Source organism: Artibeus jamaicensis, unplaced genomic scaffold, assembly GCF_021234435.1.
Source record: "Artibeus jamaicensis isolate MK-2021 breed Jamaican fruit bat unplaced genomic scaffold, CSHL_Jam_final contig_1085, whole genome shotgun sequence".
Taxonomy (NCBI): Eukaryota; Metazoa; Chordata; class Mammalia; order Chiroptera; family Phyllostomidae; genus Artibeus; species Artibeus jamaicensis.
The window spans coordinates 1,652,613-1,669,326 of record NW_026521214.1 but is presented as its reverse complement, the minus strand read 5'-3'; the positions used below and the strand labels follow the sequence as shown (position 1 = coordinate 1,669,326).

The 16,714-nt window shown below is 37.6% G+C and overlaps 1 protein-coding gene across 6 annotated transcripts in view; it reads right to left on the bottom strand.

Annotated features, from left to right (window-relative positions):
• Nucleotides 1-16,714, bottom strand: part of NSD1 (nuclear receptor binding SET domain protein 1) — a 158,521-nt gene that overhangs the window by 41,117 nt on the left and 100,690 nt on the right. For all 6 annotated transcript variants that reach the window (XM_037126410.2, XM_037126408.2, XM_037126407.2 and 3 more), the window contains exons 7-12: nucleotides 13,992-14,262; nucleotides 12,664-12,773; nucleotides 8,241-8,316; nucleotides 5,911-6,029; nucleotides 4,806-4,949; nucleotides 1,125-1,248 (exon numbers count right to left, since the gene is read on the bottom strand). In XM_037126410.2, the coding sequence (XP_036982305.2) occupies nucleotides 1,125-1,248; nucleotides 4,806-4,949; nucleotides 5,911-6,029; nucleotides 8,241-8,316; nucleotides 12,664-12,773; nucleotides 13,992-14,262 (844 nt within the window). The remainder of the gene's footprint in view (nucleotides 1-1,124; nucleotides 1,249-4,805; nucleotides 4,950-5,910; nucleotides 6,030-8,240; nucleotides 8,317-12,663; nucleotides 12,774-13,991; nucleotides 14,263-16,714) is intronic.

Here is a 16,714-nt window from a genome sequence, read left to right as displayed (position 1 = left end):
CCTATAAAAACTCAAGATGCTCTTCTTGACGCTATTAATATCCTCCCTTCAGCTATTGCTCCTATTTTTGTTAAAATCAAGCTTCTCTAAGAAACAGTGTCTACTGCTACCCATTTGCCCTCATGCTGATTTCATGTGGCATCCTATGGTGAAGTCAACCATTTCTCACTGTCAAATACAACAGCCTGTATTTACTCCAAAAGCTCCTTAATCTTGTCTCCTTGCTATATCTGCCCCTGGTTAGGATGCCCCACTCCTGCAGCTTCACATTCTTTGACTTGACCCTCCTCATCCTCCAGTGGCACCCTTTAAGGAGATATCCTCAGGTACTGTCACTGACCACCTTCTTGCTCTACAGATGCTTTCTCTTTGGGCAGCACCATCCATGCTTACACTTTTAATTACTTATAAGCTCAAGACTCGGTCCTCCTTTCTTCACCACTAAAATGCTGCACCATCCACATATAATGCTGAAAGCAGAGCAATCTCCTTGGCACAATTTGGGAAGTGCTTTACAGGTTAATCTCACCTGACCATTCCTAGTTTCTGTCTCAATTTCCATATTATAACTCCCAAAATGTCACTTTTGGGAGGTAAAGTTTTATTGACATATGAAGAAAAGTACACATATCCTAAGTGTATTATTTACCAACACTCATGAAATAAACACACTTATGTAATCACCACTCACAGCAAGAAATAGAAATTATCACCAGTAACCCAGCAGCCTTTCCCGCCACTCACCAGTGCCTCTTCCCTAGAACGTCCTACACTCTAAAAGCACTGATCTGTGCTTTATCCTCCATTTTCATCACTGGACCTTCTGTCCTTCCCGTCCCCACTTCTCTCTTCAGGTCAAACTCAGGTATCTTCCTTTGTGGCGGTGGCTCGTCTTTGTGCACAGAGCACTTTAAATGCACCTTCACTGCAACACTGTTTGAACTACATACTGCTGTACTGTACATTCATTATTCATTCGGAAGCTCTTCAGAGGGCAAAGATCGCACAGCACCTATGCCTATAGCAACTAGCCCAATATTGCAACAAAACGGTGTCTCCTACAAATGAGAAACTTTAAAACTCAGACCTTCTTTAGAGTAAGACCCCTCTATATCTAACTTTACCTGTGCGACATTCATTGCAGATAAATTTTCCTCTGGGCATCTCAGTTAATCCAAGGCACTCCAGGTGGAAAGCCCCACAGCACTGAGCCTCACATAACAGCAGCTCACCCAGTTTTTCACAGCTCTGTTAAGAAAAAGAAAACAGATCTGTCTATAGAAAAGGTCTTTAAAATCCCAAGCAGGAGGCCGTCATGAAGAAGATTAACAAGTAGCTTTGCCAGAAACAAGAAAGCCCACTAATCATTTAGCCAATATTTAATGATTACCTCCTCTATGCCAGGTAGCACAAGGCCCTGGGTCTTGTGGTTCTTACATTCTAAAGACAGAAAATACAAGTAAAAACTTAAAACAGAAAAGGTATCAGACAATGATAAGCAATAGGTAGAACATTCAAACAGATCTTTGGATCAGGTGATTAGAAATGGCCTCTCAGACTGGCTCTGAGTGACAAGTTGGCCATATAATGTGATGGAGATGCAGGAAGGTAGCGTGTATAGAAAGTTCACAGGCAGGAACAACCACGGCATGTCTGAGAATCACAAGGAAAGCCTGTGTCACTGGACGAAAGTGGACAAAAGTTATAAGAGGTAGAAGATGAGGTATGAAAGAGACAAAGGCCTGGTTAGGTAACCTTACAGATTATAATACAGCGTTTCAGATGTTCCATTAGAGAGCTTTACCAAGGGAAGTCTAAAATTAGACATTCATTCAAACACAGATCCCTGTGACTGCTACATGGAAAATGAGTTTAATGAGAGTAGAAAGGTGAGACCAGAAGCAAAGAGAATCAAGAAGCCTACTGCAATGGTTTGAGCAAGAGCTACTAGCTAGCTGGATTTTGGGTCATAACTGTTCTAAAAGGGCTCCAGTCAATGTCTGAACAATCCTCGAGATATGAACCATTTCAAAGAGACCATCCTCCTCAGATGATCTCACCTAAGACAGGGTGTCACTTAAGAGAGCCTTCAGAAATAAGGATCCAGATCTATCATTTTGAAAACCTTCTAGAATTTATTAAAATCCTGCAAATTCCCAACATTTGTTACTTTTAACCCCTCTAACATCCTGACTTGTTTCCCCATAGTGAACAGCGCGCATATGCGCATGCACACACACAGTCATAGACTCAGGTGGCTAGGTGAATCTAGTAGCTTCAGGAAAGCAAACAACTAGAACAGCTCCTGGCCACTTAACATCAAATAAATGAGTAGGCCTTTGAGGGAAAAAGGCCAGAGGCAGCCAGAGATTAAGAGGAAACACCAAGATCCTAATCAATTTGTAGTCTGAACTAGTCCCACATGTTTTGCTATCCCACATTCACACATAAAAACTGACAAGTGCCATAAATATTATATTTTGTTTTGTATATTCAGAGTGCCAGTGACATTAGGTTCAATGTACAATGAACAAACTGACCTTTATCACTGAAACAGAAAAACTTCAATGATAGTATATATATCAAAGAATATCTTTTTCATATTAACCAAATGTATAGAATAACCCTTTAACTATAATTCACCTTTCAAAGTGGGACACTTGAGAGTAAAAAGAGGCACCATTAATAAATTATACAAGGAAAACATCTGAACAAAAATTGATCTAATAAACAAGCCAGAACTGCTGAGCCACCACAGTTTTAATCATTTAACCTCACCTGAAGGTATGTTTATGAGAGAGGGAGAAAGAAACAGCAACCTGCTGCCTCCTGCACATGCCCCAACCAGGGACTGAACCTGCAACCTTCTGGTGCATGGGAAATGCTCTAACTGAGCCACCCAGCCAGGGCATAATCATTTTTTTGTTTATAAATGTAGTGGGCCAAACAGACTGTGACGTTTAACCCTGTGTCTGGGAACTGGTCCAAACAATCAACCTTCTTTAATCAAAATGTGTGTGTGTGTGTGTGTGTGTGTGTGTGTGTATTACATACACAATGTATGTAATAGTTAAAATGAATAGACAAAGAAATTGAGTTAAAATTATATTTGCCATAATAACAGTCTAAGTCCAGGTTAATATTACTTTTTAGCTGTTTCAATTAGGAAAAAACAAGCTATATCTTCAACTTTTTATATGCCAGGTATTAAGAATTTATTGGGGTGGCCAAAAAGTTCATTTAGTTTTTTCCGAATGATGGCTCTAGTTGTGCTTAGTTGTCTTTAACTTCATATAAAACAATTTTGTTGAATTGTATTGTGACAGCTGTTACGTCAGCATGTGTTTAAAAAAAACTTATCTAAATTAGTGAATTTTTGTGTAGCCATTTTAATATTGAAGATGAAAGAAAATATGCAACATTTTCGATGTATTATGCTTTACAATTTTAAGAAAGGTGAAAATGCAACTGAAATGCAAAAAAAGATCTGTGCAGTGTATGGAGAAGGTGCTATGACTGATCAAACATGTCAAAAGTGGTGTGCGAAGTTCCTCGGTACTACTGACATCCTGGTCAAATGACTTCTTGCTGTGGGGCTGTCTGATGCATTGGAAGAATGTTTAGCAGCAGCCCTGGCCTCTATACATTAGAAGCCAATACTGGGAGACAGCTGACATACTGAGAATATCCAAATCAATAAAGTTGTTGGTGAAAACAAAAAATGTGTCTGTTATTTTACAGAAAAAAATCTAAACAGACTTTTTGGCCAATCCAATACAAAGATAAATCAAGACCATAAAAAGAGAATATAACCAAAGAGAACATCCATTTAACTGGCTCTACTCCAAGCAGAATAAAGGCTCTTTAACAATAAAATGGAGCCACATCTCACATGTTTAGACGGTTTGGTTAAGACTCTAAACCTAGATTGTCAGGGTTATATCCTGTCTTCACTATTTAATTTTTCTGTGCCCATTTCCTTATTTATAAAATGAGGATAATAATGATAATCTACTTTATAAGATTGTTATGATGAATATGACATATAATATTTCTAGTGATTTGAACAGTGCTTAATATATAATAAATACTACATAAATGTTTGTTAATTAAATAGAAAAATATAGGTAGTAGGTCCTCTAAAGCTGTTACATAGATGGTAGGTCCTGATCCTGTAAAGTTACTACTTGAAGCATTATTATTTTATTTTTTTAAGACTTTATTTATCTATCTTTAGAGGGGAAGGGAAGGAGAGAGAGAGAGAGAGAGAAATACCAATGTATGGTTGCCTCTCACATGTCCCCCACTGGGAACTGGCCTGCAATCCAGACATGTGCCCTGACCGGGAATAGAACTGCAATCGTCTGGTTCGCAGGCCCGCACTCAATCCAATGAGCTACAACAGCCAGGGCTAAAGTTACTACTTTAAAGCAGTGAATAAATAAAATAAATCTCAAAGCAAAATTACTATTGAAAAGTTCCTTACAAACTGAAAGTCTCACCCTGAGAGGTACAGGAAGAAAGCGGTATTTGAGTGAGCAACCACAGACTCACCTCTTCCATCTCAGACCTGTTTTACGATAGCTACTCATGGGCAACAAGGGCAAGTGATTCATCAACAATAGATACTTCTCTTTTCTCCTTTAGTGGGGAGTCCAAAGAGGTAATCTTCAAAGGGAAATGACCCCACTGGAATAATCCAATAAAATTACTATTCTAATCAAGATTGGACCATTAAGAGATGGAGAGGGCTTCTCTTAGTAGAAAAGCATACAATTGAAAGGCAAGTGGGCCTCGTGTTCTACCTGACAAACATTCTCCTTGAGTGCAGCTCCTCCACCTCGTTCACCCTGCAGTTTTTTAGACGCGGGCATCCCGTGGTCATTGTCTATGCCCTCTTCCACAGCCTCCTTGGGGCTTGCAGCCGTCCTGTGAGTCATCAGGTCTCCCTTGCAGAGAAAAAATAAAGTCCCACATTTGCATTATTGATTTCTCCTCCATGTGACCCCCTCCCTCTGGGCTGCTATTTGTCTAGCCATCAGCACTTACAGATGTTCAGCCAATCACGCGGGCGGACTGCATGCAATGTTAGTTCTAACCCTGCTGTGATTGGGCGGGTAGTGGGCGCCTCATGCCCTGCCACTAACTGCTCTGAGGCTGTTCCACTGGAACTTTTTGAGCTGTTCCATTTTAAGGTTTCACTAAGGGAGAGAAAACATTCTTAAGTTTATTTGATTACTTATTTGTCCTTCCAAGATCAGTGTTTCCTAAATAATGCCCCTCTTGGGCACTCTATTCAAATTGTCCTGGAAAGAAACACTTCTCCTTACATATAATGTGTAATGCTGGCCTAACTTGTTTCTAATGCTCTTTTCACCTGAGTTGTAAAAGCCAGACATAGCATCAATGACTACACTGATGCTCTACAAGGAAAGAGTTTTAAATTTATGTCTACTTCCTAAAAACCGAGGTTTACAAACAGTAGTCTAAAATCAAACCGTTGATGATTTGGAGAAATAAGCAAATGAGTGTTGCCCTTAACTACAGGAGTCTCAACTCTTTTAAAGGGCAATATCCAAGTTCATTTGAATTGCATGGTTACTGGATATTGTGCTCCTTAGTTTTTAGAAAAAGTTTACTTTTCTGATGAAACAGTTATATAATTTCATCTAACACCTATAGCATAGGATGTGATCTTATAAAAAGGCCGTACGCACAGACGCCACACGTGCCATGACTGATTTTTACTAAGGTCAGGCTATATACTCTGTTTCTCCAGGATTCCTCATAGTCATTAACTATTTCAGTAGAATACTGTTCTTAAGAGAACTCAAGGGAAAGAGGGATATGGCCTCTATTGTGAAAAGTAGCTTCATTTTGAAGGTCAAAAGATTAGGAACTGAGTAATACCTCTGAGCCTGGGGTATCTCTTGATGAGTTTTCATTTTTCACTTTTTTATAATGCATCCTAGCTGTAGCATGCTTTTGTCGCTTCCGCCTCCTTGGTTTATCAAACATTCTGGCGGTGCCTATAACAAGAAAACATGTGTTACCTACTAGCAAATGATATACAGTCCAAGAACTCCTACCCTCAACTAAAGGAACCTCATAGAATTGTAGAATGTTAGAGTAGAAACTAACCTTAAACCTATTTAATCCTCCAACTCTGTAGATGAGAAAAACCGGGACAGAAGATAAAGAAACTTAACCATGACTATATAAGTACTTTGGAAATTAGCTACATATCTATAAATCCTGCCTTATATATATTAAATAATAAATGTATAGATAGGTTATTAAAGTGATTTCACTCCACATCAGTGATTTTATTTTTATTTTTTAAAAGATTTTATTTATTTATGTTTAGAGGGGAAGGGAAGGAGACAGGGAGAAAAATATCAATGTATGGTTGCCTCTCATGTGTCCCCTGCTGGGAACTGGCCTGCAACCTGGGCATGTGCCCTCAGACTGGGAATCAAACCACGATACTCTGGTTCACAGGCCCGCGCTCAATCCACTGAGCTACACCAGCCAGGGCCACATCAGTGATTTTAAATCTTTTTCATCTCGTGGCACACATAAACTACTAAAATTCCATGGTACATGCCCTGACTGGTACGGCTCAGTCAGGGTATGTGCCACATTGGCTGTACATATTCCACAAAAAAGAAAGGTCGCTGGTTCAATTCCTAGTCAGGGCACATGCCTGGGTTGCGGGTTCAGTCCCAATTAGGGCCTACACAAGAGGCAACCAACTAATGTTTTTTTCACACGTTGATGTTTCTCTCCCTCTTTCTCCCTCCTTTCCCTTCTCTCTAAAAGTAAATAATGTTTTAAAAAAATTCTGGGGCACACCAAAAAAAAATTTTTTTTGTTGATCTGACAAAAAAAGGTATGATTTTGATTCATTCACATGGACAAGTACTGTTAAACAGCAAATCACTGTCCTACATGGTTGAAATTAAAAGACTTTCTAGCTCCTCAAGGGACTTTAATATCCTACAGATGGGGAGAAAATGTATTTACCAATCAACTAGGTACCAATGTAAAGGTTGAACTTTGGAAAACTACCTTTGCTCTCCTGGATTTCCTAATGGAGATGAAGATGCTCTGCTATCAAATCTACTGATAGCTGCATCTGATGCAGTGGGCTCAAATCTGGCTAATGTCTCAGGAATGATAGTAATCAATAAATGTCATTGGCAGACAAAGGATCAAAGTGGATCCAAAACCTGGCATGGCCCTGGTATGGTAGCTAAGTTGGCTGGAGCATTGTCCTATACACCAAAAGTGGGTTTGACCTGTAGTTGGGGTGTGTAGGAGAGGCAACCAACAGATTCCTTTTCCCTCTCTCCCCTCCCTTTAAAATCAATAAGCATATCCTTTGGTGAGCATTTTTAAAAATTGGCATGGAATAAAACCTGGGGTGGATAATAAGATAGTAGGTGTGGCAATTAATTTGGTCAAGTCTGGGTTTAGTTCCCCAACACCTGCCACCTCTTTCGTGTTCAGGTTTCTTCTATAAAATAGAGATCATATGGATAATATCCTAACTCTTTATAATGCTTTAGATTGTTTAGCAGTAATAGTCCTATGCAAAGGACTTGGTAAAATAAATGCTCCAACTATGATTACTATATGCATTATTGAATGAAGGGCTGCTGCCCATTCTGCCTGTAAGTGAAGAGAAATCATTATGTAGAAGTTCCAGGAGTCAGATTTCAATTAGTCTAAAGATTACCAAGCCCTTAAAAAGCAACCATAATCAGGCTCAAATATAAGCTCTCTTTTCAAGCATATGCTCACAAACTAAAGGTCACAAATGTGATAAAAGATACTATTTGTCAAAGACTGGCTTAGGTGAGCTGTAATCTCCCTCTCAACTGCAACTCCCTACTTTCTGTCCTACAGATTCAAAAACTGAATCAAAACCAAGAAAGTAATGATGTAGTCTGGACAATTTTCTAAAAAGAAAATTAAAAAGCTGATTCTTCTCTACTGTTCCTAAAATTTCCCTGTGCTAATTCTAATTTCATTTAACTGATTTCATTATAAAAATGAAAATAATGATATAATTTTTTAGTGTCATGCACAATTTTAGTACACAAATTTTGGGTGAACATGTCTTAGAACTCACAGCCTCACTGGTCTTGCTTACTTATGTAACAACTTTTCTGGTTAACTGACAAGCTGCTTCACACTTTTTTGCTTTACACTTTTTAAATCTCAAAAATACTCACCTCCACAAAACTCTTTAGAACGAGATCCAGCACTTGATTCAGTAATGTTATTCTCCAAGTGACCAGCTTCATAACACTACAAATAAGTAAAATGTAACATAAAAATAAACCCTACAGTATATGACAAAAACTGAATGGTTTATGGCCATCAATATAGATGGCAATAATCCTGGTTATTTTTTAAACAATTGAAAGAATGATAACAATGAAGGGCTCAACAAAAACTTCATAGGGAAAGGTATCAGATTTTTAAAAAAGCTTTAAAAGACTAATGACCACATGCTCCTTAACAGAGAGAGTGTGAGTGAGTGAGAAAGAGAGACTTCCAATATATAAAGTAGGTACAGAATACAGCTTTGACTGACATGGGAAAAGGAAGAGAAGGGGTATATACCCAGAGACTCACCATCTCAGTTCTATTTCATACTACCCTGTATTTAAAAATCTACCTTCTTAAAATTGTATTTATAGTTATTAGGTTTTATACGGATGTTTGTTTGATGAATTCTGAATATTAAATAACTAAATCACTGAATGTCTAATGAATATACATTAAAGCAAAAATAAAACTCAAAACAAAACATTTAGATGTGAAGAGTAATTCTTAACACATTGTATTCCTACACTACTAATGCTTGTATGAATTAGTTCCATCCCAAGAAAATGCCTTCTCCCACAAGAATACTTTTCATCATGACTGTAAAACAGAACTGAGTGGCCACAGAAAGTCAATATACTGGATGCTACTCTTGCTATAGTCTCCAGAGTTTGAGGTCAAAACAAGATAAAATACAATTGTGAATTTCTGAATGTTCACCATATAGATTAATAAATCATAAGAATACTACTACTCTCTTCATGTTCAATGTACATCAGAATCTTATAAAGCCGAATAAACTAAAGGAACAAATGTTAGGTACCCAGTTAAATGGAACAAAAAACTAGAAGACAAACAATATGAATATTTCAAAAAAAGACCATATTCAGATAACCAATTTATAGTTCTTTGTTTAACCCTTACCCCAAAGCGGCAGAACAAAAATAATGAGAATGTTCCCAAAGCTACAGTCAGAGAACAATGCAGAAAATATTCTCATTTCCAACCTCATCGACTTATTTTGTAAGTTAAAATAGATATACCAGAACCAAAGAAAAAAATAAAAGAAAATCGCACTACATTAATAAAAACCCATCAGCTCGTCTCAGAATGACAATGACCACAGACTGCAGCATGCAGGCTGGAGGACATAACTGCGATGCCAGTAACTTCCTCTGCTCACACTCTGGTGTGAACAGGCATCAGGCCTGTGCATCTGTAAGTTACCATTACCTTAAGAGACATTCCTCCTTCCCTAATCCATGACTGATTCATCTACAGACGGGGTGGCCCATGTTGCAGTACCAAGATGGAACTGAACCATGGCTTCAACCCGATGACATAACATCCTACAGAGTAACCAGGGCCTCACTGTGAAGTTGCCCAGGTCAGATGACAGGACTACTCTCGAAACAGAAACAGAGGTTACTCTCCCCAGAGTCTTTGGTTCTAATCATCACTAATAATTGTGGTTTCCTACTGTTTTAGTGCCAAATATAATGACCATCTCCTTACCAAAATAAGCTGAAATTCAACAATGAGTTATTAATTACATCTAATGCTTAAAAAGAGAAAAAAACTTTACAGAGAATTAGAGAAATCAAAGATTTTTAACAAATGCTCCTAGAACAACTGGACATCCATATGGGGGCAACAAAAAAAAAAAAAATCTCTTCAAAATACGAAGATGAAACAAAGATCCGTACATAAATTCCAGAATGAAACTCCTAAAAGAAAACACAGAAGAGCACTTTTCTGTCTATGAAATAAACACAAAGTGTTACTCATAAAAGAAAAAAATACATCAAAAATATTCTCATGAAAGACAACTAAGAAAATAAATGGGCAAGCCTTATCCTGGGAATATTTATAGTACAAATATCTAACAAAGAACTTATATCCCAAATATAATAAGCACCACTAAACAGCAACCATAAAAAAGATAAATAGCCCAACCTAAAATGTATGTATGCTTGAATGGTCACTTTACAAAGATAAAGGAATAACACATACTAAGAAGTTCAACATCATTAATTAGAATAATATAAAAAGAACCATAGTTAGACATCATTTCACATCCACCAGAATGGCTAAATCCAAAATGACTGACAAACCAAAAGGTAGTAAAGATGTAGAGCATATGACCTCTCACACACTGCTTGCGGAGTGTGAAGCTGTACATCCATTCTGGAGAGTATGGCAGGTTATGTATAAGAAAAACATGCATGAACCAGCATCCCACACCAAAAGAAATGAAAATATTTGTCCACCAGAGAAATTAAAATATTTGTGCACCAACAGTATAAATACTTCTTGAGGAGAAGTATTTGTACCTGCCTTAAGATTAATAGCTACAAAAGGAAAACCTCAAATGTCCATCAACAAGAGAAAGAATAAGCAAATTGTACTTGGGATACTACTCAGCAATAAGAGGGAATGAACTACAAATTATCATCCTATGAATGTACTTCAAAAATAAATGTTGAATAAAAGAAGCCAGAATAAAAAAAAAACCATATAACATTCAGGAACAAGCGAAAGTAACCTACAATGACAGAAGTAAGAAAGCAAGCCTTGCCTCTGGAAAACATGAGAATGAGGAACTGAATGAAAAAGGTACACGAGAAATTTCTGAGGTGATAGGTAGTACCTACATGGTAGATATAAGTATCTACCACACAAAACAAAGGTCTATGCATTTTATCCGTGTCAGTTATCTTGCAATTTAAAAAAGAATGGCTCAGTTGACTGAGCGCTGACTTGGGAACTGAAAAATCGCTGGTTCAGTTCTCAGTCAGGGCACGTGGCTGGGTTGTGGGCCAGGTCTGCAGATGGAGCCATGTGAGAGGCAACTATTCAGTGTGCTTCTCCCCCTTTCTCCCTCCCTTACACTCTCTCTAAAAATAAATAGAATCTTTAAAAAAAAGGAAAGAAAAGACTTTTCGGATACACTTGCCTATGTAAATTTAAATTAAATATATAAACTAAATAATGCTTTTTATCTCCTTAGGGGAAAAAATAATCCTCAAACATGGCAAGTCACATTTTAGATTAGAAAACTACATTTGACAGAGCAAGATTATAGACATTAATACTATATTGCAAACAATCAAGTCTCAAAACCATTGAGGATTCATCTTATTCCTTCAAAGTATTCACTTATATATACCAATTATATATAAAACTGGGGGGAATTCATTTTCTTAACTGGCCAGAATTCTTACTTTCTTTGAAATTTGCATCTCCTAACCTCTAGCAGTAATATAACAATTTTCCATGACTTACCTGGTATGACACTACTGCTAAATTTACCATCTGATTGCAAATGTTACTTCCACACACAAAATAGCTGACTAAATTCCAGCTTCCCTGGCCCTTCTTCTCTACCTCTTCCAAGAAGCTTGCAAAATAGCTAGGATTTGAATAACACAAAGCCAGGAGAGGAAGTACTGCAGAAAGCGATTATCACAGCTTGACTACTGAAAAGCACAAAGCCGGGCGGTGAGCTGCTGAGGCAGAGGCTAGAGGGAAGAGGCAAAGCCCCTCTGGAGAGCGGGATGAGCCTCAGAGTAACGGACAAGTCCATGTCTTCAGACTACTTTGAGAAGAAGAATTAAAAGATACAGTGTAGTTTTTAAAATAAGGAATAAAAACACAAAGTAAATTTTACATTTATACGCTAATACAGATGCATATCTAACAAAAAAAACCTTAATGTAGGATTAAAAAATGAGTGTTTGCTATAGTTAAAGAAAGAAGTCCAAAAGCTCAAATTATTTGATAAATTGCACTTTTTCTTTAAAAAACATTTTAATAGGAAGTCTACACACCACACAACTGAAATTCTAACATTTACTACGTGTTGCTCCTCACAGTAAGGGGTGTGAGATATTTCCTAAGGAATCAATATCCAACTGTTATCCATTATAAAATTTGAAAATCAATTTTCTATTTCCATCTACTATTTAACGATGCCTTCTTGGCTAATAAAACAGTTAGCAAACTCAAAAACTTAATTCAAATGTTTCTCTGCCTGAATTACATAAAGCTCAACTGAATTTTCTGAGATTTTATGCAGACAGGGCAATGGAATGTGAACAGGTTAATGCCTTGTAGAGATAGAAGTAGAAACCTGGTAAAAGCTTTTGAGGCCACAAAAGAAATTCTAACAAACACAAACATCTTCCTCTGTAAAGATACCTTAAAACCAAATGATGCATATGTCCACACAAATGCAAAACAGCCTCTCCATATAGGATCTCTCAGACTGACATTCTGTGATTTCTATGTATATGAACATTATTTGAATTGACTGCAATAACATACCTTTTTAGAAAGGCCAAGTTCTCCTTTCTTGGGCATAAATCCAGGGTCTAAATCATTTGATTCAAGAAGTTTCTTAGTTGGTTTTCTCTGACGCTTACTTTCATAATTTCCTGAAATACATGTACCTTTTAATTAGATGATATAGAAATTGGGCACAAACCGATTTTTAAAAATCTATACATCACACAAAAATGAGTCACCATATTCTTTTGTTTCTCTCATCATCCTGTGGGGAGCGACAGGGTAGAAATTTATTTACTCTCAAATATTAGTTAACATAAGAAAACAGTCTCAAATATAGACAAACTAGTGGAAGGACATTCGTGTGTGTGTGTGTGTGTGTGTGTGTGTGTGTGTGTGTGTGTGTCACACAGAACACACAGGGAGAAACAAAAAACACAGAGCTGCCTTTACAGCAATTCATTGGTGGTAAGGAGAAAAGAAGTGGGGTGAAGTAGAGCCTGAATTCTGGGCATAAATGAATCAGAATGAGAATTTCTGTTCTGCTCCTAAATAAAAGATATTAATTTACTTTGTAAGATTGTTCTTAAAAAAGTATGTTAAAAAATATGTTAAAAAGCCTAATAATAAAGTTTGGTACATAACAGGTAATGAAATAGTAATGATCTTTATTATTCTATTTAAAGTCTTTTTGATTCTGCATCACTTGATTAAACACAATTGGGACACTTTTTAAAAGATATTCTTGGGAATGTAAAAGGTTATAACCAAAATTCCCGTGGCTGACTGCAATATTCAATGGTCAGAAGATGAACTGGGCACAGGTGTCTAGATCCAACTCTCATCAGGTAACACAGAGAGAATAACAAAGTGAAAAGCAACCGGTCATTCACTTCAAGAGAATATTTACCCTTAACTGCTTATTCTGTGTCAGATGAATTACATCATACACTACGTTATGGGCTCCACTTTATACATGTAGAAACAAGGTCTGAGGTTAAACAACTTCCCAAGTTACATAAGGATTGGTGAGCCAGTATCTTAGCAGTAAGTTCACATGCTCACTTCGCGGTGTGCAGTGGCTCTCCCCCAAACCCCTGCTGTCCTGGGTGCTGACTCACATGGTGGCTTATCAGCCGTAAAGAGCAACATGGAGTAAGAAAAGTAGTTTCTTTGTTAACAGTGCACCACCAATTTACAATCATTATAACCATTTATTTAGCCAATACTTTAGGGATTTCTCAGGACAAAAGTGGGTACTTTTATTGTACAGAGATATACCACTGGCTTTCCATCAGAACATACTAAAATCTCCTGCTTCTTCTAATCATATCTACTTACATACTTAGCCCCCATTCCCACCTTACCTGGCGCTTTAACTAGCAATTCCTCAGATAGAAGAGCAGGCCGTGGAGAGACTTCCAGAGCCACAGGCACAGACAAGGTCAGCTGTGGCAACTCAGCATGTCCGCCTCCAAGATCTGACTGAGCCAAAGGCCCTTCCAAAAATGGGGCCTCCCTTTCAAGAACTGGAGGTTCTTCTTTGGTTGAAATCAAAGAATTCTCATCTCCCTGCTTGTGCTGAGCATTAGATCGATTTCGCACTAAAAGGTTTTCCTCTTCACAGCGGGAACTTACCTAAGAGGAAAATATAAAAATAGAATCCATAGGCCAAACTTATAATTTGAGCGTTAAAAAAAATGTACTTAAAGAGGAACAGAATTCGGACACATGCTACAATATGAATGAACCTTGAAAGCATCACACTAAGTGAAATAAGCTAGTCAAAGTCAAGTAAATAGTGTATGATTCCACTTACTTGAAGTACCTAAAATAGTAATATTCAGAAAGAAAAAGAAAGAATGGTGTTGCCAGGGGTTGGGAGAGGGAAGTACAGAGTTTCAGTTTGGGAACATGAAAAAGTTGTAGAGATGATGAACAGTGGTAATAGTTGCAAAACAATATGAATGTACTTAATGCCACAGAAATGTCCACCTAAAAATGGTTACAAAAATTGGTTACAAAACAGTTACATAAATTTTATGTTATACAGCGGTATCCACGGGGCATATGTTCTAAGACCCCCAGTGGATGCTGGTAACAATGGGCAGTACTGAACCCTATATATACTGTGTTTTTTCCTACACGTAACATACCAATGATAAAGTTTAATTTTTAAATTAGGCACAGTATGAGATTCACAACAATAAAAGAACAATTATAACAATGTACTGTAGTAAAAGTTATGTGAATGTAGTCTCTCTCTCTAAATATCTTACTATACTGTACTTACCCTTCTTCTTCTTGTAATATGAGGTGATAAAGTGACAAACATATTCCTGGATCTGTGTCATTATCCCTTACCTGCCGTGAACAGCCTGGTGCCACTCACTTCAGCAGATCCCTTGCTGAAGTCTTCACAGAGGCTCAGTGCTTTCTGGCACAACATGTTGCCATCACTTGGAACACATTTTCTGTTCCTATCTTCCACCCACAAATTCAATGCCTTTTCCATCTTAAATAAGTACTTATCTTATTTAAGTACTTAAGCTACAGCACCATGGCTGTAGCTTTTGCATGAGGTGCAACAGCAAAACTAGCATGCATTTCTATTTTTCCTTCTTCACAATTTCACAGATAGAGAAGATTCATTCTCATTGTAGATGTTAGTAACCTTGGTGTAAATTGTTTTGTTTCTTATTAACTCAGAACTTTCACTTAAAGGAAGCACTTTATGGCTTCTTTTGGCATATCAGAATTGTCAGCCTCACTACTCTTACACTTTAGAGACATTATTTAATAAAATACAAGTGACTTAAACACAAGCACTGCGATGCCACAGTGACTGATCTGATAACCAAGAGGTACTGAGTGAGTACGGGCAAGCAGCATACACAGCACGGATATGCTGAGCACAGAGAGGACTCACATTCTGGGAGGAGCAGTAACAGGACAGCCAAAGTTTTTATCACACTACTCATAATGGTGCCCAATTTAAAACTTATGAATTGGTTATCTTTGAAATCTTCCATTTAATACTTTTTGACTATGGTAATTAAAATTGCAGAAATGGAGAGACTACTGTATATATTTTACCGTAATTTTTAAAAAGTGGGTAAAAATGTAGTTAAGATACACTGAGCTTATAAATTGAAAAGAAGTAAGGACTTATTCTGTCTTTCATATATTTCAAGACAATACAATGGTTCAGTTTATAAGAGATATTGAAATTGCCAGCTAATAAAAATAGAAGAAATAATGAGATATATGTCTTTATGTTGTTAATTCCCAATAAAATTGATACAGGCAAAGATTTTCAATTGACATTTATTTATTTTGAGAGAGAAGGGTAGGGAGGGAGAAAAACAGCAATCAGACACCTCTTGCATGCCCCCAGCAGAGCACGTACCCTGACCAGAAACTGAACCAGGGACCCTTCACCTTGCAGGATTACACTCAACCCACTGAGCCACTGCAGTCAGGGGTTCAAAAAGTCATCAGGGAAATGGACAATGGGGAACAGACAATCTTCTGGAGCCAAAGTAATTACGCATGTACTGCTTCTTGATCAAAAGTGGTACAGCCTAACTTAAAAGGGAGGAATCAGTCATCACTGTGAACAACTAACTGGATGTTAAATTAAATGCCTTCTGATGCCATGCAATATGTAACAGTATCACCTATGATGTAATCTAGCTAAAAATGTTTAATGCCAATCTATCAGAGTGTTAGTTATAACTTCCACTTAACAGGAAACACAGAAGGTAGAGAATTAAGCTTAACACCTATTACGAAGCAATCACACACAACTGGATTAACCAAATGTGGTATTTGCACTGCTTAGATAGAGAGGGCCCAGGAAGGTGTGGCTCAGTGCATTGAGTGCTGGCCTGCTAACTGAAAGACTGATGATTCAATAGGCAGTCGGGGCTCGCTCGCAGTCAGGGTTAGTACCTGGGTTGTGGACCAGGTCCCCAATGGGGAGTGGGCAAGAGGCAACCAATTGATGTTTCTCTCACACATCAATGCTTCTCTCCCTCTCTTTTACCCTCCCTTCCCCTTACCCACTCTCTAAATAAATAAGTAAGTA